The sequence below is a fragment of the Salvelinus fontinalis genome, unplaced genomic scaffold (genome assembly GCF_029448725.1).
Source record: "Salvelinus fontinalis isolate EN_2023a unplaced genomic scaffold, ASM2944872v1 scaffold_0011, whole genome shotgun sequence".
Classification (NCBI taxonomy): Eukaryota; Metazoa; Chordata; class Actinopteri; order Salmoniformes; family Salmonidae; genus Salvelinus; species Salvelinus fontinalis.
Genome location: NW_026600220.1, coordinates 172,501 through 192,393, shown reverse-complemented (window position 1 = coordinate 192,393; position 19,893 = coordinate 172,501). Strand labels below are relative to the sequence as shown.

General features: G+C 47.0%; 1 protein-coding gene across 1 annotated transcript in view; it reads left to right on the top strand.

The window, feature by feature from the left end:
* The first annotated feature begins 1,971 nt into the window (after nucleotides 1-1,971).
* Nucleotides 1,972-19,893, top strand: part of LOC129842084 (neuronal acetylcholine receptor subunit beta-2-like) — a 31,122-nt gene continuing 13,200 nt past the window's right edge. Inside the window, exon 1 of the mRNA XM_055910475.1 lies at nucleotides 1,972-2,798. Coding sequence (XP_055766450.1) covers nucleotides 2,747-2,798 — 52 coding nt within the window. The 5' untranslated portion in view covers nucleotides 1,972-2,746. The remainder of the gene's footprint in view (nucleotides 2,799-19,893) is intronic.

Sequence of the window (19,893 nt, the reverse complement as noted above, 5' to 3'; positions counted from 1 at the left end):
ATCCATGAAATCAAAATAATCATGTTTTGAGTCTTTATAGTGTTTGTTTACATTTACTTTGTTTACAAACATTGGAGTGAAACAAGATTATATTTTGGGTTCTGATGGGTTAAGACGGTTGAACTAAGAATCAATGGCTTTAAAAAAATGTATTAAGCAACTGCAGAGTATCTTAGAAAAGAACCTGTCATGTCAGCGGCAGGAAAATCCAAGCTTTTAAGACTCTATAGTTGGAGTCCATCCATGCTTTATTCATGAATGACAAGCTGAATGTTAAAAAGTAAAATAGTCTCCTCTGTGTCTTTCTCTCCCCTTCCCTCTTCCTCAGTCTTTGGTGCAGGCGCCAGGCGCTACTGTAGCGGTGGACTCCTGCTCTGACCGTCCGACAGCTTGTGTCCTTATCACCGACACCACCACTCAGACCCGTAAAAATACCCCCCCCACACACACGCACACACACACGCACACGCACACACACACCACTTTCACTGCACATCATCATTCAATGTAAATGTGGGGTAAAGACAACCCTAGAAAATCAATGTGTATCCAGTCTTGATAGGCTAGGCTACTACAGTAGGTCCAGGGCTGCATCCCAAATTATTGCCCATTCCCTACAGTATATAGTCCACTACTTTTGACCAGGGCCCTGGTTAAAAAGAAGTGAACTAAATAGGGAAGAGGGTCAAAACTATATAGGGAATATATAGGACTATATGGGGAATATGGAATGATTTGGGACACAGCCAACGACCTAGTGTAGTAGCCTAGTCTTTACCCCACATTTAAATGGAATGATTTGGGACACAGTCCAGGACCTAGTGTAGTAGACTAGTCTTTACCCCACATTTAAATGGAATGATTTGGGACACAGCCCAGGACCTAGTGTAGTAGCCTAGTCTTTACCCCACATTTAAATGGAATGATTTGGGACACAGCCCAGGACCTAGTGTAGTAGACTAGTCTTTACCCCACATTTAAATGGAATGATTTGGGACACAGCCCAGGACCTAGTGTAGTAGACTAGTCTTTACCCCACATTTAAATGGAATGATTTGGGACACAGACCAGGACCTAGTGTAGTAGCCTAGTCTTTACCCCCAATTTAAATGGAATGATTTGGGACACAGCCCAGGACCTAGTGTAGTAGCCTAGTCTTTACCCCACATTTAAATGGAATGATGATGTGCAGCAAAAGCGGATAATACAACCTAAGTGCCCTCTTACTGCGAAGGCTTTCCAACGTCTTCTGGGAAGTAAGGCTAGCAGGTGTGTGTGTGTGAGAGAGTGAAAGAGTGAGCGAGAGAAGTGGGGAGAAAGAGGGGGGGGGGGGGGGCGAGTGATAGAGAAGAGTTTGTGTGACGTGTGTGTTCCAGTACTTTCCTTCTTCTTATCATGAAGTCGTGACTATCTGACAGATTTCATCCTGGAGAATAAGTTCGGCATCACACGGAGAACAGCAGGAGCCTCCAACTGCCTCGAGGCACTGATAAAATACACCACCACGCGCTCACAAGGCACACTGGGGAGCTCGCGGGGAGGCCACGTGCAGTTAGTGGTCCCAAAACACTTTCTTCAAACAACGCAATTAACCGCTAACTAAACAATCCTCACAGTTAATTTGCGTGGATACAGTCCTGCAGAAATTGTTAAACAATTCTTCTGAAAATATGAAAAAGAACGTGGACTAGGTTAATTTATTTGTTTAAGATATTAATTTATTAATGTATTTATTCCATCTATTAGCCTACATCTGGCAGGTTATCCCCTGCGTATGAGGGGTCAGTCTAGCTGTCAATGCAAGTCGAATATTGGGGAATAATTCCAGGCGCAATTTCGAAATCTGGAACTCTGTAGAGTTGAGTTTTGTAATAGAGAAGCGCATCCATCCATCCGTCCTCTCTCAGGATTCCACCGGGTCACGTGACGCGTTCCATTTCAGTTCGAAGCTCAGAGCATTCTAACCCCGAGTGGTCCACGGAGCCACCCCGAGTTTTAACGACAATCATTCGCTTAGACATAGGCCTACGGGATATATTCATATGCCTATCATTTATGATACATTTGGTGTGTAAAACAAAAGTTACAACTGAAAAAGAGAGGTTTGTCATTTATGCTTATAAACGTGGCGTAGGGAATACTCAGTGAAATGTGGACTAAACAGTTGCAAAAACATATTTCTCGGTTCTGTAGACATGCGTAGCCTGTTAGATTGGGACACGGATCGAATTTAGCGCAAATGTCAACGCGGCGAGTTTGTGACGTTTGGCTGAAACCGCAAGTCTGAGGCAAGGCGCGGGCCACTCCGACGGACGACGAGGATAGCGACGGGATTTTGTTTCAATATCAGAGTTACCGCGAATTTCAATGTGACCCATTACGTCCATCGATATGTTATCACATGAATCCGTACGCATTCGCTTTATAATTTGTATTGTGACACACCGCTTGAGAGTGGAGGGGCAAAGATCAGATCAGGACTGAGTGCACGTGTTTGTGAGAATTACCGGAGACGCAGACATCAAACGGATCGGTTCGGATCGGCTACCACAACAACGATCACGACGCGGTTCATTTCTGACGACCTCGATGGTGTATGAACGCGTTGACAGTCCTGGATCTACTGCTGCGCTTTGCCGTCAACTTTTGACTTTCTCTCCCGGAGATAATAACCCCACTCCGGCACAGCCCCATCCAAGTTTTGAGCGTCGGATTCCGGGGAAGGGAAGAAGGGCACGGAGGAGATATGGCGGTGACCGTGACTTTATCGCTCTCTCTCCTTCTCTTATCTCTCTCAAGTAAGTAGCCTCGATGGTAAAACGTTTGTGTTTGTAAATGTCATGTTTTGCACGCAGAAGACTCACTCAAAATGAACGCCACTCGGGTTGACAACATTGTTTTTAAATGAGGTAATGTCATGAAATCGTTTGTGAAATACGTCTTGGCTGTGAACTACAGACTGAAATAAATCGCTTTTCGAAATGTATTTGGATAGGCTATTACTCAAGTAAGGAAACATATTATATACATTCTAAAGTGTAAATATATATTTATATTTAGCATCGAAGACAGCTTCCAAAGTCGATGGATATTTTCGTATAACCGCTTATGTAAGTATGTTGTTTCGCCCTCTCCTCGCTTTTTTAAGTCTTGAAAACTTGCAGGGGAGTTTCCGCTGTCCGTTATTCTGAAAGTTTGCCACGATTACAGACTGCATGACCTTGTAGCATGATCTCAGCAAACTGTCAGCACCATGGACAGCGCACACGGATTCAACTCTCTAAAGTCTGTCTCTATTGACCACAGTGGTGTTCTGTTGAATCTCTCTAGACATTTGTAAAAGGAAAACTTTCATGCCTAATGCTGTTCAGTCAACGTTGGGCCCTTGGATATAACGATTTAGTACAGAACATTCATGACACTGAGTCAATACAACTATGGCAGGAGACGTCTAATTTACTGTAATGTAGCTACACACAACTAGTACACCAGTAGTATTTCTCAGTCCTGGAGACCCAGAGGGGTTTTGCCATGGCACTAACACACCTGATAAAACAAATCAACTCATCATCAAGCCTTTGATTATTTGAATCAGGTGTGTTAGTACTAGGGCAAAAACAAACATGGAGGGGGGGGGGGGGGGTGATGTCACCAGGCAGGCCAAAACTCAGTTCAAACAGTTCTTACACTAAAAGGGTATTATCACCATTATCACCCCACCACCACCACCAATTTGTTGGGGCATGGACTCTACAAGGTCTCAAAAGCGTTCCACAGCGTTCCACAGGGATGCTGGTCCATGGTGACTCCAATGCTTCCCACAGTTGTGTCAAGTTGGCTGGATGTCCTTTGGGTGGTGGACCAAACTGTTGAGTGTGAAAAACCCAGCAGCATTGCAATTCTTGACACAAACCGATGTGCCTGGCACCTACTACCATACCCCGTTCAAAGGCACTTAAATATCTTATCTTGTCCATTCACCCTCTGAATAGTACACATACACAATCCATGTCTCATGTATGAAGGCCTAAAAATCCTTCTTTAACCCGTCTCCTCCCCTTCATCTACACGGATTGAAGTGTCATCAATAAGGGAGCATAGCTTTCACCTGGATTCTGGACACCTGGAAAGGACACCTGGACACCTGGACACCTGGATCCTACAGACATGCTAACATCTATCTGATAGCTACCCAGACCCTACAGACATACTAACATCTATCTGATAGTTACCCAGACCCTACAGACATGCTAACACCTATCTGATAGCTACCCAGACCCTACAGACATGCTAAAATCTTTCTGATAGCTACCCAGACCCTACAGACATGCTAACACCTATCTGATAGTTACCCAGACCCTACAGACATGCTAACACCTATCTGATAGCTACTCAGTTCCTACAGACATGCTAACACCTATCTGATAGCTACCCAGTTCCTACAGACATGCCACCACCCATCAAGGGGTTATGGACAAGCGTAAGGGACAAGGAGCTATTTGTGACCGGCTGCCTTAATCCAAAGATTATATTTCATGTTGACAAGATAGCCGAGTGACAGCTCTAACATTGGAAATACTTGTCCTCCGTGACTGAAGGCAGGCGAGATTAGGTGGGACCATTTTAGCCAACGAGAGAGCAGATACGCGTGTGAACAACAAGCACAACTAAGTCGTTTTTCAAATATTTTCCGGAATTCACGTGCATTCACATATATCAGTACATTTATAACAGGAAAAACATTAGGACATTTCTATTAAATCAAATAAGCCTCATGTAATTTGACTGTCTCTCATAGACCTCCATACAAAAAGGGCTTATCTTACGTGAACAGATCTTGGGTGGAGTAAATCTCTCTTGCTTTGCCACTTCCTCTCTGCTTACTCCAACACATACCTTATTCAGTTAATCAGTTTGTATTGAAACTTGAAGCTATACATTGAAGTTCAATTGAGTTTCCAGGACACAGACAGACAGATTGATTCTCTGTCGAGTCCTGATGATGTCTACCACGGCGCCAGCCTCAGTCTGTCCTGCTAGCTAGATGTACACTACGGCCTTACAACTTGGGGTGGAGCTGTGATCCAGTGATCCAGGTACAGAAGCCAAGGTACATGAACCCACAGAGGAAAGGGCCAGCATCCTGCAGTCTGTTGAGCACACACACACACACACACACACACACACACACACACACACACACACACACACACACACACACACACACACACACACACACACACACACTGTGCAGACCAATGACAGCTGGGCATTAGTGATTTACCCAGGATGCAGTTCTCATCAGGCGGTAACAAGAGAGTTGTGTCACTCTGCCAACAGTTCCCCCCTACCAGAGGGGGGGGGGGGGCAGACAGTTCTTTCTCACAGGTGCCTCAGTCTGCTTTTTATTTGCCCTTACTGTTAATATTAATTAAAGCCAGCATTCCTCAGCTCCAGTCCAGGAGTACCCTTAGGATTGCACATATTTGTTCCAGCCCAGCACTAATACCCCCGATTCCACTATTCCAGGGCTTGATGGTTAGATTGAGTCGTTGAATCGGGTGTGTTAGCTCTGGGCTGAAACAAAAAACACTAATGACCGTGTTATGAAGGGTTATGACAGTGTTATGTAGCCTTTATGAAGGCTCCAGGTTCAGATAAAGTGTAACCTAGAGGTGATGAGGATGCTCTATGGGTGTGGTGTCTCCTCTCTTCTCCCTCTCTCCTCTCTTCTTTCTCATCGACTCTCTTCTCCCTCTCTCCTCTCTTCTCCCCATCTCCTCTCTTCTCTCTCCTCAACTTTCTTCTCCCTCTCTCCTCTCTTCTCTCTCCTCAACTCTCTTCTCTCTCCCTCTCTCCTCTCTTCTCCCCATCTCCTCTCTTCTCTCGCCTCTCTCTTCTCCCCATCTCCTCTCTTCTCCCCATCTCCTCTCTTCTCTCGCCTCTCTCTTCTCCCCATCTCCTCTCTTCTCCCCATCTCCTCTCTTCTCTCTCCTCTCTTCTCTCTTCTCCCCATCTCCTCTTTTCTCTCTCCTCTCTCTTATCCCCATCGCCTCTCCTCTCTCGTTTCCCCCTCTCCTCTCTTCTCTCTCCTCTCTTCTCCCCCTCTCCTCCCTCTATCCTCTCCTCATCCCCTCTCCTCTCTTCTCTCCCTCTCCTCATCCGCTCTCCTCTCAACTCCCCATCGCATCTCCTCCCTCCTCTCCTCCCTCTCTCCTCTTCTCCCCATCACCTCTCCCTCTCTCCTCTCCCTATCCTCTCTTCCCCCATCGCCTCTCCCTCTCTCCTCTCCCTATCCTCTCTTCCCCCATCGCCTCTCCCTCTCTCCTCTCCCTATCCTCTCTTCCCCCATCGCCTCTTCTCCCTCCTCTCCTATCTTACCCATCCCCTCTCCTCTCTAAGCTGAAGTAATCCACACTGAAACAACCCACAGCAGCTGAGGCCTGAGACACTCACACTGCTAAAGGAGACCTGAGACACTCGCACTGCTAAAGGAGACCTGAGACAATCGCACTGCTAAAAGAGACCTGAGACACTCACACTGCTAAAGGAGACCTGAGACACTCACACTGCTAAAGGAGACCTGAGACACTCACACTGCTAAAGGCAACCTGAGACACTCACACTGCTAAAGGCAACCTGAGACACTCACACTGCTAAAAGAGACCTGAGACACTCACACTGCTAAAAGAGACCTGAGACACTCACACTGCTAAAGGCAACCTGAGACACTCACACTGCTAAAGGCAACCTGAGACACTCACACTGCTAAAGGCAACCTGAGACACTCACACTGCTAAAGGCAACCTGAGACAATCACACTGCTAAAGGCAACCTGAGACACTCACACTGCTAAATGCAACCTGAGACACTCACACTGCTAAAGGCAACCTGAGACACTCACACTGCTAAAGGCAACCTGAGACATTCACACTGCTAAAGGCAACCTGAGACAATCACACTGCTAAAAGAGACCTGAGACACTCACACTGCTAAAGGCAACCTGAGACACTCACACTGCTAAAGGCAACCTGAGACAATCACACTGCTAAAAGAGACCTGAGACACTCACACTGCTAAAGGCAACCTGAGACACTCACACTGCTAAAAGAGACCTGAGACAATCACACTGCTAAAGGCAACCTGAGACAATCACACTGATAAAAGAGGCCTGAGACAATCACACTGATAAAAGAGACCTGAGACACTCACACTGCTAAAGGCAACCTGAGACAATCACACTGATAAAAGAGGCCTGAGACAATCACACTGATAAAAGAGACCTGAGACACTCACACTGCTAAAGGCAACCTGAGACACTCACACTGCTAAAAGAGACCTGAGACAATCACACTGCTAAAGGCAACCTGAGACAATCACACTGATAAAGGAGACCTGAGACAATCACACTGATAAAAGAGGCCTGAGACAATCACACTGCTAAAGGAGACCTGAGACAATCACACTGATAAAATAGACCTGAGACAATCACACTGATAAAAGAGGCCTGAGACAATCCCAATGCTAAAAGATACCTGAGACAATCACACTGATAAAATAGACCTGAGACAATCACACTGATAAAAGAGGCCTGAGACAATCCCAATGCTAAAAGATACCTGAGACAATCACACTGATAAAATAGACCTGAGACAATCACACTGATAAAAGAGGCCTGAGACAATCACACTGCTAAAGGAGACCTGAGACAATCACACTGATAAAATAGACCTGAGACAATCACACTGCTAAAAGAGACCTGAGACAATCACACTGATAAAAGAGACCTGAGACAATCACACTGATAAAAGAGACCTGAGACAATCACACTGATAAAAGAGACCTGAGACAATCACACTGATAAAAGAGACCTGAGACAATCACACTGATAAAAGAGACCTGAGACAATCACACTGATAAAATAGACCTGAGACAATCACACTGATAAAAGAGACCTGAGACAATCACACTGATAAAAGAGACCTGAGACAATCACACTGCTAAAGGCAACCTGAGACACTCACACTGATAAAAGAGACCTGAGACACTCACACTGATAAAAGAGGCCTGAGACACTCACACTGATAAAATAGACCTGAGACAATCACACTGATAAAATAGACCTGAGACAATCACACTGATAAAAGAGACCTGAGACAATCACACTGATAAAAGAGACCTGAGACAATCACACTGCTAAAAGAGGCCTGAGACACTCACACTGCTAAAGGCAACCTGAGACACTCACACTGCTAAAAGAGACCTGAGACAATCACACTGATAAAGGAGGCCTGAGACAATCACACTGATAAAAGAGACCTGAGACAATCACACTGATAAAGGAGGCCTGAGACAATCACACTGATAAAGGAGGCCTGAGACAATCACACTGCTAAAGGAGGCCTGAGACAATCACACTGATAAAGGAGGCCTGAGACAATCACACTGCTAAAGGAGGCCTGAGACAATCACACTGATAAAAGAGACCTGAGACAATCACACTGCTAAAGGCAACCTGAGACAATCACACTGATAAAAGAGACCTGAGACAATCACACTGATAAAAGAGACCTGAGACAATCACACTGCTAAAGGCAACCTGAGACACTCACACTGATAAAATAGACCTGAGACAATCACACTGCTAAAGGCAACCTGAGACAATCACACTGATAAAAGAGACCTGAGACAATCACACTGCTAAAGGCAACCTGAGACAATCACACTGCTAAAGGCAACCTGAGACAATCACACTGATAAAAGAGACCTGAGACAATCACACTGATAAAAGAGACCTGAGACACTCACACTGCTAAAAGAGACCTGAGACAATCACACTGATAAAAGAGACCTGAGACAATCACACTGATAAAAGAGACCTGAGACAATCACACTGATAAAGGAGGCCTGAGACAATCACACTGATAAAGGAGGCCTGAGACAATCACACTGATAAAGGAGGCCTGAGACAATCACACTGCTAAAGGCAACCTGAGACAATCACACTGCTAAAGGCAACCTGAGACAATCACACTGATAAAAGAGACCTGAGACAATCACACTGATAAAAGAGACCTGAGACAATCACACTGATAAAGGAGGCCTGAGACAATCACACTGATAAAGGAGGCCTGAGACAATCACACTGCTAAAGGCAACCTGAGACAATCACACTGCTAAAGGCAACCTGAGACAATCACACTGATAAAAGAGGCCTGAGACAATCACACTGATAAAAGAGACCTGAGACAATCACACTGCTAAAAGAGACCTGAGACAATCACACTGATAAAAGAGACCTGAGACAATCACACTGCTAAAAGAGACCTGAGACAATCACACTGCTAAAAGAGACCTGAGACAATCACACTGATAAAAGAGACCTGAGACAATCACACTGCTAAAAGAGACCTGAGACAATCACACTGCTAAAGGCAACCTGAGACACTCACACTGATAAAAGAGACCTGAGACAATCACACTGCTAAAGGCAACCTGAGACACTCACACTGCTAAAGGAGACCTGAGACAATCACACTGATAAAAGAGGCCTGAGACAATCACACTGATAAAAGAGGCCTGAGACAATCACACTGATAAAAGAGACCTGAGACAATCACACTGCTAAAAGAGACCTGAGACAATCACACTGATAAAAGAGACCTGAGACAATCACACTGCTAAAGGCAACCTGAGACAATCACACTGATAAAGGAGACCTGAGACAATCACACTGATAAAAGAGGCCTGAGACAATCACACTGATAAAAGAGGCCTGAGACAATCACACTGATAAAAGAGACCTGAGACAATCACACTGCTAAAAGAGACCTGAGACAATCACACTGATAAAAGAGACCTGAGACAATCACACTGCTAAAAGAGACCTGAGACAATCACACTGCTAAAGGCAACCTGAGACACTCACACTGATAAAAGAGACCTGAGACAATCACACTGCTAAAGGCAACCTGAGACAATCACACTGATAAAAGAGGCCTGAGACAATCACACTGCTAAAGGCAACCTGAGACACTCACACTGCTAAAGGCAACCTGAGACAATCACACTGCTAAAGGAGACCTGAGACAATCACACTGATAAAAGAGGCCTGAGACAATCACACTGATAAAAGAGGCCTGAGACAATCACACTGATAAAAGAGGCCTGAGACAATCACACTGATAAAATAGACCTGAGACAATCACACTGATAAAGGAGACCTGAGACAATCACACTGCTAAAGGAGGCCTGAGACAATCACACTGCTAAAGGAGGCCTGAGACAATCACACTGATAAAAGAGACCTGAGACAATCACACTGATAAAAGAGACCTGAGACAATCACACTGCTAAAGGAGGCCTGAGACAATCACACTGCTAAAGGAGGCCTGAGACAATCACACTGCTAAAGGAGACCTGAGACAATCACACTGATAAAGGAGGCCTGAGACAATCACACTGATAAAAGAGACCTGAGACAATCACACTGATAAAGGAGACCTGAGACAATCACACTGATAAAGGAGGCCTGAGACAATCACACTGATAAAAGAGACCTGAGACAATCACACTGATAAAGGAGACCTGAGACAATCACACTGATAAAGGAGACCTGAGACAATCACACTGATAAAGGAGACCTGAGACAATCACACTGCTAAAAGAGACCTGAGACAATCACACTGCTAAAAGAGACCTGAGACAATCACACTGATAAAGGAGACCTGAGACAATCACACTGATAAAGGAGACCTGAGACAATCACACTGATAAAGGAGACCTGAGACAATCACACTGATAAAGGAGACCTGAGACAATCACACTGATAAAGGAGACCTGAGACAATCACACTGCTAAAAGAGACCTGAGACAATCACACTGATAAAGGAGACCTGAGACAATCACACTGATAAAGGAGACCTGAGACAATCACACTGCTAAAAGAGACCTGAGACAATCACACTGCTAAAAGAGACCTGAGACAATCACACTGCTAAAGGAGACCTGAGACAATCACACTGATAAAGGAGACCTGAGACAATCACACTGCTAAAAGAGACCTGAGACAATCACACTGATAAAGGAGACCTGAGACAATCACACTGCTAAAGGCAACCTGAGACAATCACACTGATAAAGGAGACCTGAGACAATCACACTGCTAAAAGAGACCTGAGACAATCACACTGATAAAAGAGACCTGAGACAATCACACTGATAAAAGAGACCTGAGACAATCACACTGATAAAAGAGGCCTGAGACAATCACACTGATAAAAGAGGCCTGAGACAATCACACTGATAAAAGAGACCTGAGACAATCACACTGATAAAAGAGACCTGAGACAATCACACTGATAAAGGAGGCCTGAGACAATCACACTGATAAAAGAGGCCTGAGACAATCACACTGATAAAAGAGACCTGAGACAATCACACTGATAAAGGAGGCCTGAGACAATCACACTGATAAAAGAGGCCTGAGACAATCACACTGATAAAAGAGACCTGAGACAATCACACTGATAAAGGAGACCTGAGACAATCACACTGATAAAAGAGGCCTGAGACAATAACACTGATAAAAGAGGCCTGAGACAATCACACTGATAAAAGAGACCTGAGACAATCACACTGATAAAGGAGACCTGAGACAATCACACTGATAAAAGAGGCCTGAGACAATCACACTGATAAAGGAGGCCTGAGACAATCACACTGATAAAGGAGGCCTGAGACAATCACACTGCTAAAGGAGGCCTGAGACAATCACACTGATAAAAGAGGCCTGAGACAATCACACTGATAAAAGAGGCCTGAGACAATCACACTGATAAAGGAGGCCTGAGACAATCACACTGATAAAAGAGGCCTGAGACAATCACACTGATAAAAGAGGCCTTGCTGTTTGTTTGAGAAAGAGAGTGATAGTGTGTAATTGTGGTTGCAAGTGTGTGTGTGTGTGTGTGTGTGTGTGTGTGTGTGTTCAGGCTGGAGAGACTAGCTCCACTCCAGATGGCCTCTGTTAATAATTTACACCAGGATATGTTCTACCTCTCTTCCACCGCTGACGCTTTGTCTGGCAAGCTACACACACACACACACAATGTTTGTTCAGTTAAAACATAAACATCAGTTGGGACAGCGAATAAAGAGTCATGAAGACAGTGGTACCTTGACATTGAACTGATTACATCTCTACAAAATGATCAACGTGCACAAAGATAGTTTTATTCTCCGTCTTAACATGATCTTCTTTAAATGTCCCTTTATCCCAGCTGATAACATGTGAAAGAACAGTGTTTCTTCAGATATATGTTAAATACATGATACAGGATGAGAGAAAAGAGACAGCATGGCAGAGGTTCAACTGATTCACTCTCCTCTGGTGTGTGTGTGTGTGTGTGTGTGTGTGTGTGTGTGGTACTCTAAAGGATCTTCTCCATGTGTGTGCTATCACTAACATTTAACTGATGTTTATATGATGCTGCAGCTACTCACTTTAGACAGATCATTCCATCACTCTCTCTGTCTCTTTCTCTGTCTCTCTCTCTCTCTCTTTGTCTCTCTCTCTCTCTCTGTCTCTCTCTCTCTCTCTCTGTCTCTCTGTCTCTCTCTCTCTCTCTCTCTCTAATACTGTGCTAAAAGCAAAGAGCTTTTTTCTCTCTCTCTGTACATACAGTTGAAGTAGGAAGTTTACGTACACCTCAGCGAAATACGTTTAAACTCAGTTTTTCCCAATTCCTGACATTTAATCCTAGTAAAAAGTCCCTGTTTTAGGTCAGTTAGGATCACCACTTTATTTTAAGAATGTGAAATGTCAGAATAATAGTAGAGAGAATGATTTATTTCAGGTTTTATTTCTTTCAGCACATTTCCAGTGGGTCAGACGTTAACATGCACTCAATTATTATTTGGTAGCATTGCCTTTAAATTGTTTAACTTGGGTCAAACGCTTCAGGTAGCCTTCTGTAACGGCTCTCTTTCGGTGAGTGAGTTGACCAAGGCGCAGCGGGTTGTGAATACATAATGAACTTTGCGGGGAGGTGCGGGGAGGGGGAATAACACGCACTGGGCTATGCACCCGTACAGGAGACACCGTGCGCTCTACTGCGTAACATGGTGTCTGCCCGTACTCCCGCTCTCCACGGTTAGCCTGGGAAGTGGGCGCAGGTCTCCTACCTGCCCTCGGCCCACTACCTCTTAGCCCCCCCCCAATAATTTTTTGGGTGGTACTCACGGGCTTTTCGGGCTTCCGTGCTAGACGCGTCCCCTCATAACTCCGGTTCCCTTCTCCGGTTGCCTCTGCTCTCCTCAGTGCCTCCAGCTGTTCCCATGGGAGGCGATCCCTTCCAGCCAGGATCTCCTCCCATGTGTAGCAACCTTTCCCGTCCAAAACATCCTCCCAAGTCCATTCCTCCTTCTTGCGCTGCTGCTGTCGTTGCTGTCCGTTAACTCGCTGCTTGATCTGGGTTTGGTGGGTGATTCTGTAACGGCTCTCTTTCGGTGAGTGAGTTGACCAAGGCGCAGCGGGTTGTGAATACATAATTAACTTTATTTAACAAGACGAAACTAAACACACGAAGAACACTTGAATAATTTTACAAAACAACAAAACGAACTAGACAGACCTAAACTAAGAACTTACATGAAACGAGGAACACATAAACAGGAACGACCGAACGAACGAGACGAGACAGTACCGTGTGGTGCAACAAACACAGACACAGTGACAATCACCCACAAACAAACAGTGAGAACACCCTACCTTAATATGACTCTCAATTAGAGGAAAACGCAAAACACCTGCCTCTAATCAAGAGCCATACCAGGCAACCCAAAACCAACATAGAAACGGAAAACATAGACTGCCCACCCAAAACTCACGCCCTGACCATCACACACATAAAAAACACCATAAAACAGGTCAGGAACGTGACAGAACCCCCCCCTCAAGGTGCGAACGCCGGGCGCACCAGCACAAAGTCCAGGGGAGGGTCTGGGTGGGCATCTGACCACGGTGGTGGCTCAGGCTCCGGACGCTGTCCCCACACCACCATAGTCACTCCCCGCTTCTGTATCCCCCTCCCAATGACCACCCTCCAACTAAAACCACCTAAATGAAGGAGCAGCACCGGGATAAGGGGCAGCACCGGGATAAGGGGCAGCACCGGGATAAGGGGCAGCACCGGGATAAGGGGCAGCACCGGGATAAGGGGCAGGTCCGGGCTGAGGGACTCTGGCAGGTCCGGGCTGAGGGACTCTGGCAGGTCCGGGCTGAGGGACTCTGGCAGGTCCGGGCTGAGGGACTTTGGCAGGTCCGGGCTGAGGGACTCTGGCAGGTCCGGGCTGAGGGACTCTGGCAGGTCCGGGCTGAGGGACTCTGGCAGGTCCGGGCTGAGGGACTCTGGCAGGTCCGGACTGAGTGGCAGCTCATGACTGAGTGGCAGCTCATGACTGAGTGGCAGCTCATGACTGTAGGGCAGCTCATGACTGTAGGGCAGCTCATGACTGTAGGGCAGCTCATGACTGTAGGGCAGCTCATGACTGGAGGGCAGCTCATGACCGGAGGGCAGCTCATGACCGGAGGGCAGCTCATGACCGGAGGGCAGCTCATGACCGGAGGGCGTCTCTGGCAGCTCCTGACTGGCTGGCGTCTCTGGCAGCTCCTGACTGGCTGGCGGCTCTGGCAGCTCCTGACTGGCTGGCGGCTCTGGCAGCTCCTGACTGGCTGGCGGCTCTGGCAGCTCCTGACTGGCTGGCGGCTCTGGCAGCTCCTGACTGGCTGGCGGCTCTGGCGGCTCCTGACTGGCTGGCGGCTCTGGCGGCTCCTGACTGACGGACGGCTCTAGCGGCTCCTGACTGACGGACGGCTCTAGCGGCTCCTGACTGACGGACGGCTCTAATGGCTCGGGACAGACGGGCGGCTCTAATGGCTCGTGGCAGACGGATGGCTCAGAAGGCGCTGGGCAGACAGATGGCTCAGAAGGCGCTGGGCAGACAGATGGCTCAGACGGCGCTGGGCAGACAGATGGCTCAGACGGCGCTGGGCAGACAGATGGCTCAGACGGCGCTGGGCAGGCAGATGGCTCAGACGGCGCTGGGCAGACAGATGGCTCAGACGGCGCTGGGCAGACAGATGGCTCAGACGGCGCTGGGCAGACAGATGGCTCAGACGGCGCTGGACAGACAGATGGCTCAGACGGCGCTGGGCAAACAGATGGCTCAGACGGCGCTGGGCAGACAGATGGCTCAGACGGAGCTGGGCAGACAGGCAGTGCAGAAGGCGTTGGGCAGACGGCCGACTCTGCCCTGCTGAGGCGCACAGTAGGCCTGGTGCGTGGTGCCGGAACTGGAGGTACCGGGATGACGGCACGCACTTCAAGGCTAGTGCGGGGAGCAGGGACAGGGCACACTGACCTCTCGAAGCGCACTATAGGCCTGGTGCGTGGTACCGGAACTGGAGGTACCGGGCTGAGGGCACGCACCTCAGGGCGAGTGCGGGGAGAAGGAACAGTGCGTACAGGGCTCTGGAGACGCACAGATGGCTTAGTGCGTGGTGCCGGAACTGGAGGCACTGGGCTGGAGACACGCACCATAGGGAGAGTGCGTGGAGGAGGAACAGGGCTCTTAAAACGCACTGGAAGCCTGGTGCATGGTGTAGGCACTGGTGGTACTGGGCTGGGGCGAGGAGGTAGCGCCGGAAATACCGGACCGTGTAGGCGTACTGGCTCCCTTGAGCACTGAGCCTGCCCAACCTTACCTGGTTGCATGCTCCCCGTAGCCCGTCCAGTGCGGGGAGGTGGAATAACACGCACTGGGCTATGCACCCGTACAGGAGACACCGTGCGCTCTACTGCGTAACATGGTGTCTGCCCGTACTCCCGCTCTCCACGGTTAGCCTGGGAAGTGGGCGCAGGTCTCCTACCTGCCCTCGGCCCACTACCTCTTAGCCCCCCCCCAAGAAATTTTTGGGTGGTACTCACGGGCTTTTCGGGCTTCCGTGCTAGACGCGTCCCCTCATAACTCCGGTTCCCTTCTCCGGTTGCCTCTGCTCTCCTCAGTGCCTCCAGCTGTTCCCATGGGAGGCGATCCCTTCCAGCCAGGATCTCCTCCCATGTGTAGCAACCTTTCCCGTCCAAAACATCCTCCCAAGTCCATTCCTCCTTCTTGCGCTGCTGCTGTCGTTGCTGTCCGTTAACCCGCTGCTTGATCTGGGTTTGGTGGGTGATTCTGTAACGGCTCTCTTTCGGTGAGTGAGTTGACCAAGGCGCAGCGGGTTGTGAATACATAATTAACTTTATTTAACAAGACGAAACTAAACACACGAAGAACACTTGAATAATTTTACAAAACAACAAAACGAACTAGACAGACCTAAACTAAGAACTTACATGAAACGAGGAACACATAAACAGGAACGACCGAACGAACGAGACGAGACAGTACCGTGTGGTGCAACAAACACAGACACAGTGACAATCACCCACAAACAAACAGTGAGAACACCCTACCTTAATATGACTCTCAATTAGAGGAAAACGCAAAACACCTGCCTCTAATCAAGAGCCATACCAGGCAACCCAAAACCAACATAGAAACGGAAAACATAGACTGCCCACCCAAAACTCACGCCCTGACCATCACACACATAAAAAACACCAGAAAACAGGTCAGGAACGTGACACCTTCCACAAACTTCCCACAATAAGTTGGGTGAGTCAGGTTTGTAGGCCTCCTTGCTCACACAATAATTGTCAGTTCTGCCCACAAAATTTATTTTGGATTGAGGTCAGGGCTTTATTATGGCCACTCCAATACCTTGATTTTGTTGTCCTTAAGCCATTTTGCCACAACTTTGGAAGTATGCTTGGGGTCATTGTCCATTTGGAAGACCCATTTGCGACCAAGCTTTAACTACCTGACTGATGTCTTGAGATGTTGCTTCAATATATCCACATAATTTTCCACCCTCATGATGCCATCTATTTTGTGACGTGCACCAGTCCCTCCTGCAGCAAAGCACCCCCACAACATGATGCTGCCACCCTCGTGCTTCACGGTTGGGATGGTGTTCTTCGGCTTGCAAGCCTCCCCCTTTTTTCTCCAAACATAACAATGGTCATTATGCCAAACAGTTTTATTTTTGTTTAATTGGACCAGAGGACATTTCTCCAAAAAGTACAATCTTTGTCCCCATGTGCAGTTGCAAACCGAAGTCTAGCTTTTTTATGGCGGTTTTTGAGCAGTCGCTTCTTCCTTGCTGAGCGGCCGTTCAGATTATGTCGATATAGGACTTGTTTTACTGTGGAAATAGATACTTTTGTACCTGTTTCCTCCAGCATCTTCGCAGGGTCCTTTGCTGTTGTTCTGGGATTGATTTGCACTTTTTGCACCAAAGTACGTTCATATCTAGGAGACAGAACGTGTCTTCAGGCATTTGAAAATTGCTCCCAAGAATGAACCAGACTTGTGGAGGTCTACAATTTTTTTTCTGAGGTCTTGGCTGATTTCTTTTAATTTTCCCATGATGTTAAGCAAAGAGACACTGAGTTTGAAGGTAGGCCTTGAAATTCATCCACAGGTACACGTCCAATTGAGTCAAATGATGTCAATTAGCCCATCAGAAGCTTCTAAAGCTATTAAATCATTTCTGGAATTTTCCAAGCTGTTTAAAGGCACAGTCAACTTAGTGAATGTAAACTTCTGACCCACTGGAATTGTGATACAGTGAGTGAAATAATCTGTCTGTAAACAATTGTTGGAAAAGTTACTTGTGTCATGCACAAAGTAGATGTCCTAACCGACTTGCCAAAACTATAGTTTGTTAACAAGACATTTGTGGAGTGGTTGAAAAACACGTTTTAATGACTCCAGCCTAAGTGTATGTAAACTTCAGACTTCAACTGTATATATATACACTGCTCAAAAAAATAAAGGGAACACTTAAATAACACAATGTAACTCCAAGTCAATCACACTTCTGTGAAATCAAACTGTCCACTTAGGAAGCAACACTGATTGACAATAAATTTCACATGCTGTTGTGCAAATGGAATAGACAAAAGGTGGAAATTATAGGCAATTAGCAAGACACCCCCCAAAACAGGAGTGATTCTACAGGTGGTGACCACAGACTACTTCTCAGTTCCTATGCTTCCTGGCTGATGTTTTGGTCACTTTTGAATGCTGGCGGTGCTCTCACTCTAGTGGTAGCATGAGATGGAGTCTACAACCCACACAAGTGGCTCAGGTAGTGCAGTTCATCCAGGATGGCACATCAATGCGAACTGTGGCAAAAAGGTTTGCTGTGTCTGTCAGCGTAGTGTCCAGAGCATGCAGGCGCTACCAGGAGACAGGCCAGTACATCAGGAGACGTGGAGGAGGCCGTAGGAGGGCAACAACCCAGCAGCAGGACCGCTACATCTCCGCCTTTGTGCAAGGAGGTGCACTGCCCGAGCCCTGCAAAATGACCTCCAGCTACTGGGGGGGGGGGGGGGGGGGGGGGGGGGGGGGGGGGTCATGACACTACACACCTTGATTCTCAGTCAGCTACTGGGTGGGTCATGACACTACACACCCTGATTCTCAGTCAGCTACTGGGGGGTTCATGACACTACAAACCCTGAATCTCAGTCAGCTACTGGGGGGGGGTCATGACACTACAAACCCTGATTCTCAGTCAGCTACTGGGGGGGTCATGACACTACAAACCCTGATTCTCAGTCAGCTACTGGGGGGGGGGGGGGGGTCATGACACTACACACCCTGATTCTCAGTCAGCTACTGGGGGGTTCATGACACTACACACCCTGATTCCCAGTCAGCTACTGGGGGGGTCATGACACTACAAACCCTGATTCTCAGTCAGCTACTGGGGGGGTCATGACACTACACACCCTGATTCTCAGTCAGCTACTGGGGGGGTCATGACACTACACACCCTGATTCTCAGTCAGCTACTGGGTGGGTCATGACAGAAGCTCAGAGTGTGTCAGAGCAATGTATTGGGGGAGTAGCACGGCCATCAGGAGAGAGAGAGGGGGGAGAGAGAGACCATTCATGGTTACATTGGAGCAGAAAAAGACAATGGTAGACAATGTCTCTGTCTTTCAGTCGTCTTTCTGTCTCTCTTTCTGTGTCTCTGCTTTTTATACACACACGCACACACACACACACACACTCTTATTGTGGGTATGTTGACATTTTCCTTCTCCACATGTCTGTAGGGGCCGTAATGGCTCCTACAGTGTGTTAGTCCTCTAGAGTTCAAACTCTCTGCCAACAAACCACTGTTAGTTAAAGAGGCAATCCGGGATTATATATATTTTTTTACTTTGAATTGAATGGTATATAGCCATTAATTCTTGAAGAATATATAATTTATAAATACCTCTTGAGCTTAGTGCAACCATCTTAACCTATCAAAACCCCAAATATAAGCTTGTTTTACTCCATTGTTTGTAAACAAACACTGTAGCCTGTAGCTTCAAAATATTGTTAAAACTATAATCACGTGGATGGTCAGTCCCTGCATCTATATCTTTGTCTATGAATTTGAGAGTGGTTATATTTCTCCTGCCTGATTCAGCTGTTTACCAAAATAAAGCGGCCATTTTATTGTAGTTTGAATCCCAGATTGTCCCTTTTATAAGTCATTTATCTGTCTCTGTGAGCCAGAGTGTTTTGTCTGTGTTTGAGCAGACGTTCTGTCTGTGAGTGTGTTCCTTTCAGATAAAATAGCTGTGATACTATGGGGACCTAAACTATCAGCAGCCTATCTCCTGTGTGTGTGTGTGTGTGTGTGTGTGTGTGTGTGTGTGTGTGTGTGTGTGTGTGTGTGTGTGTGTGTGTGTGTGTGTGTGTGTGTGTGTGTGTGTGTGTGTGTGT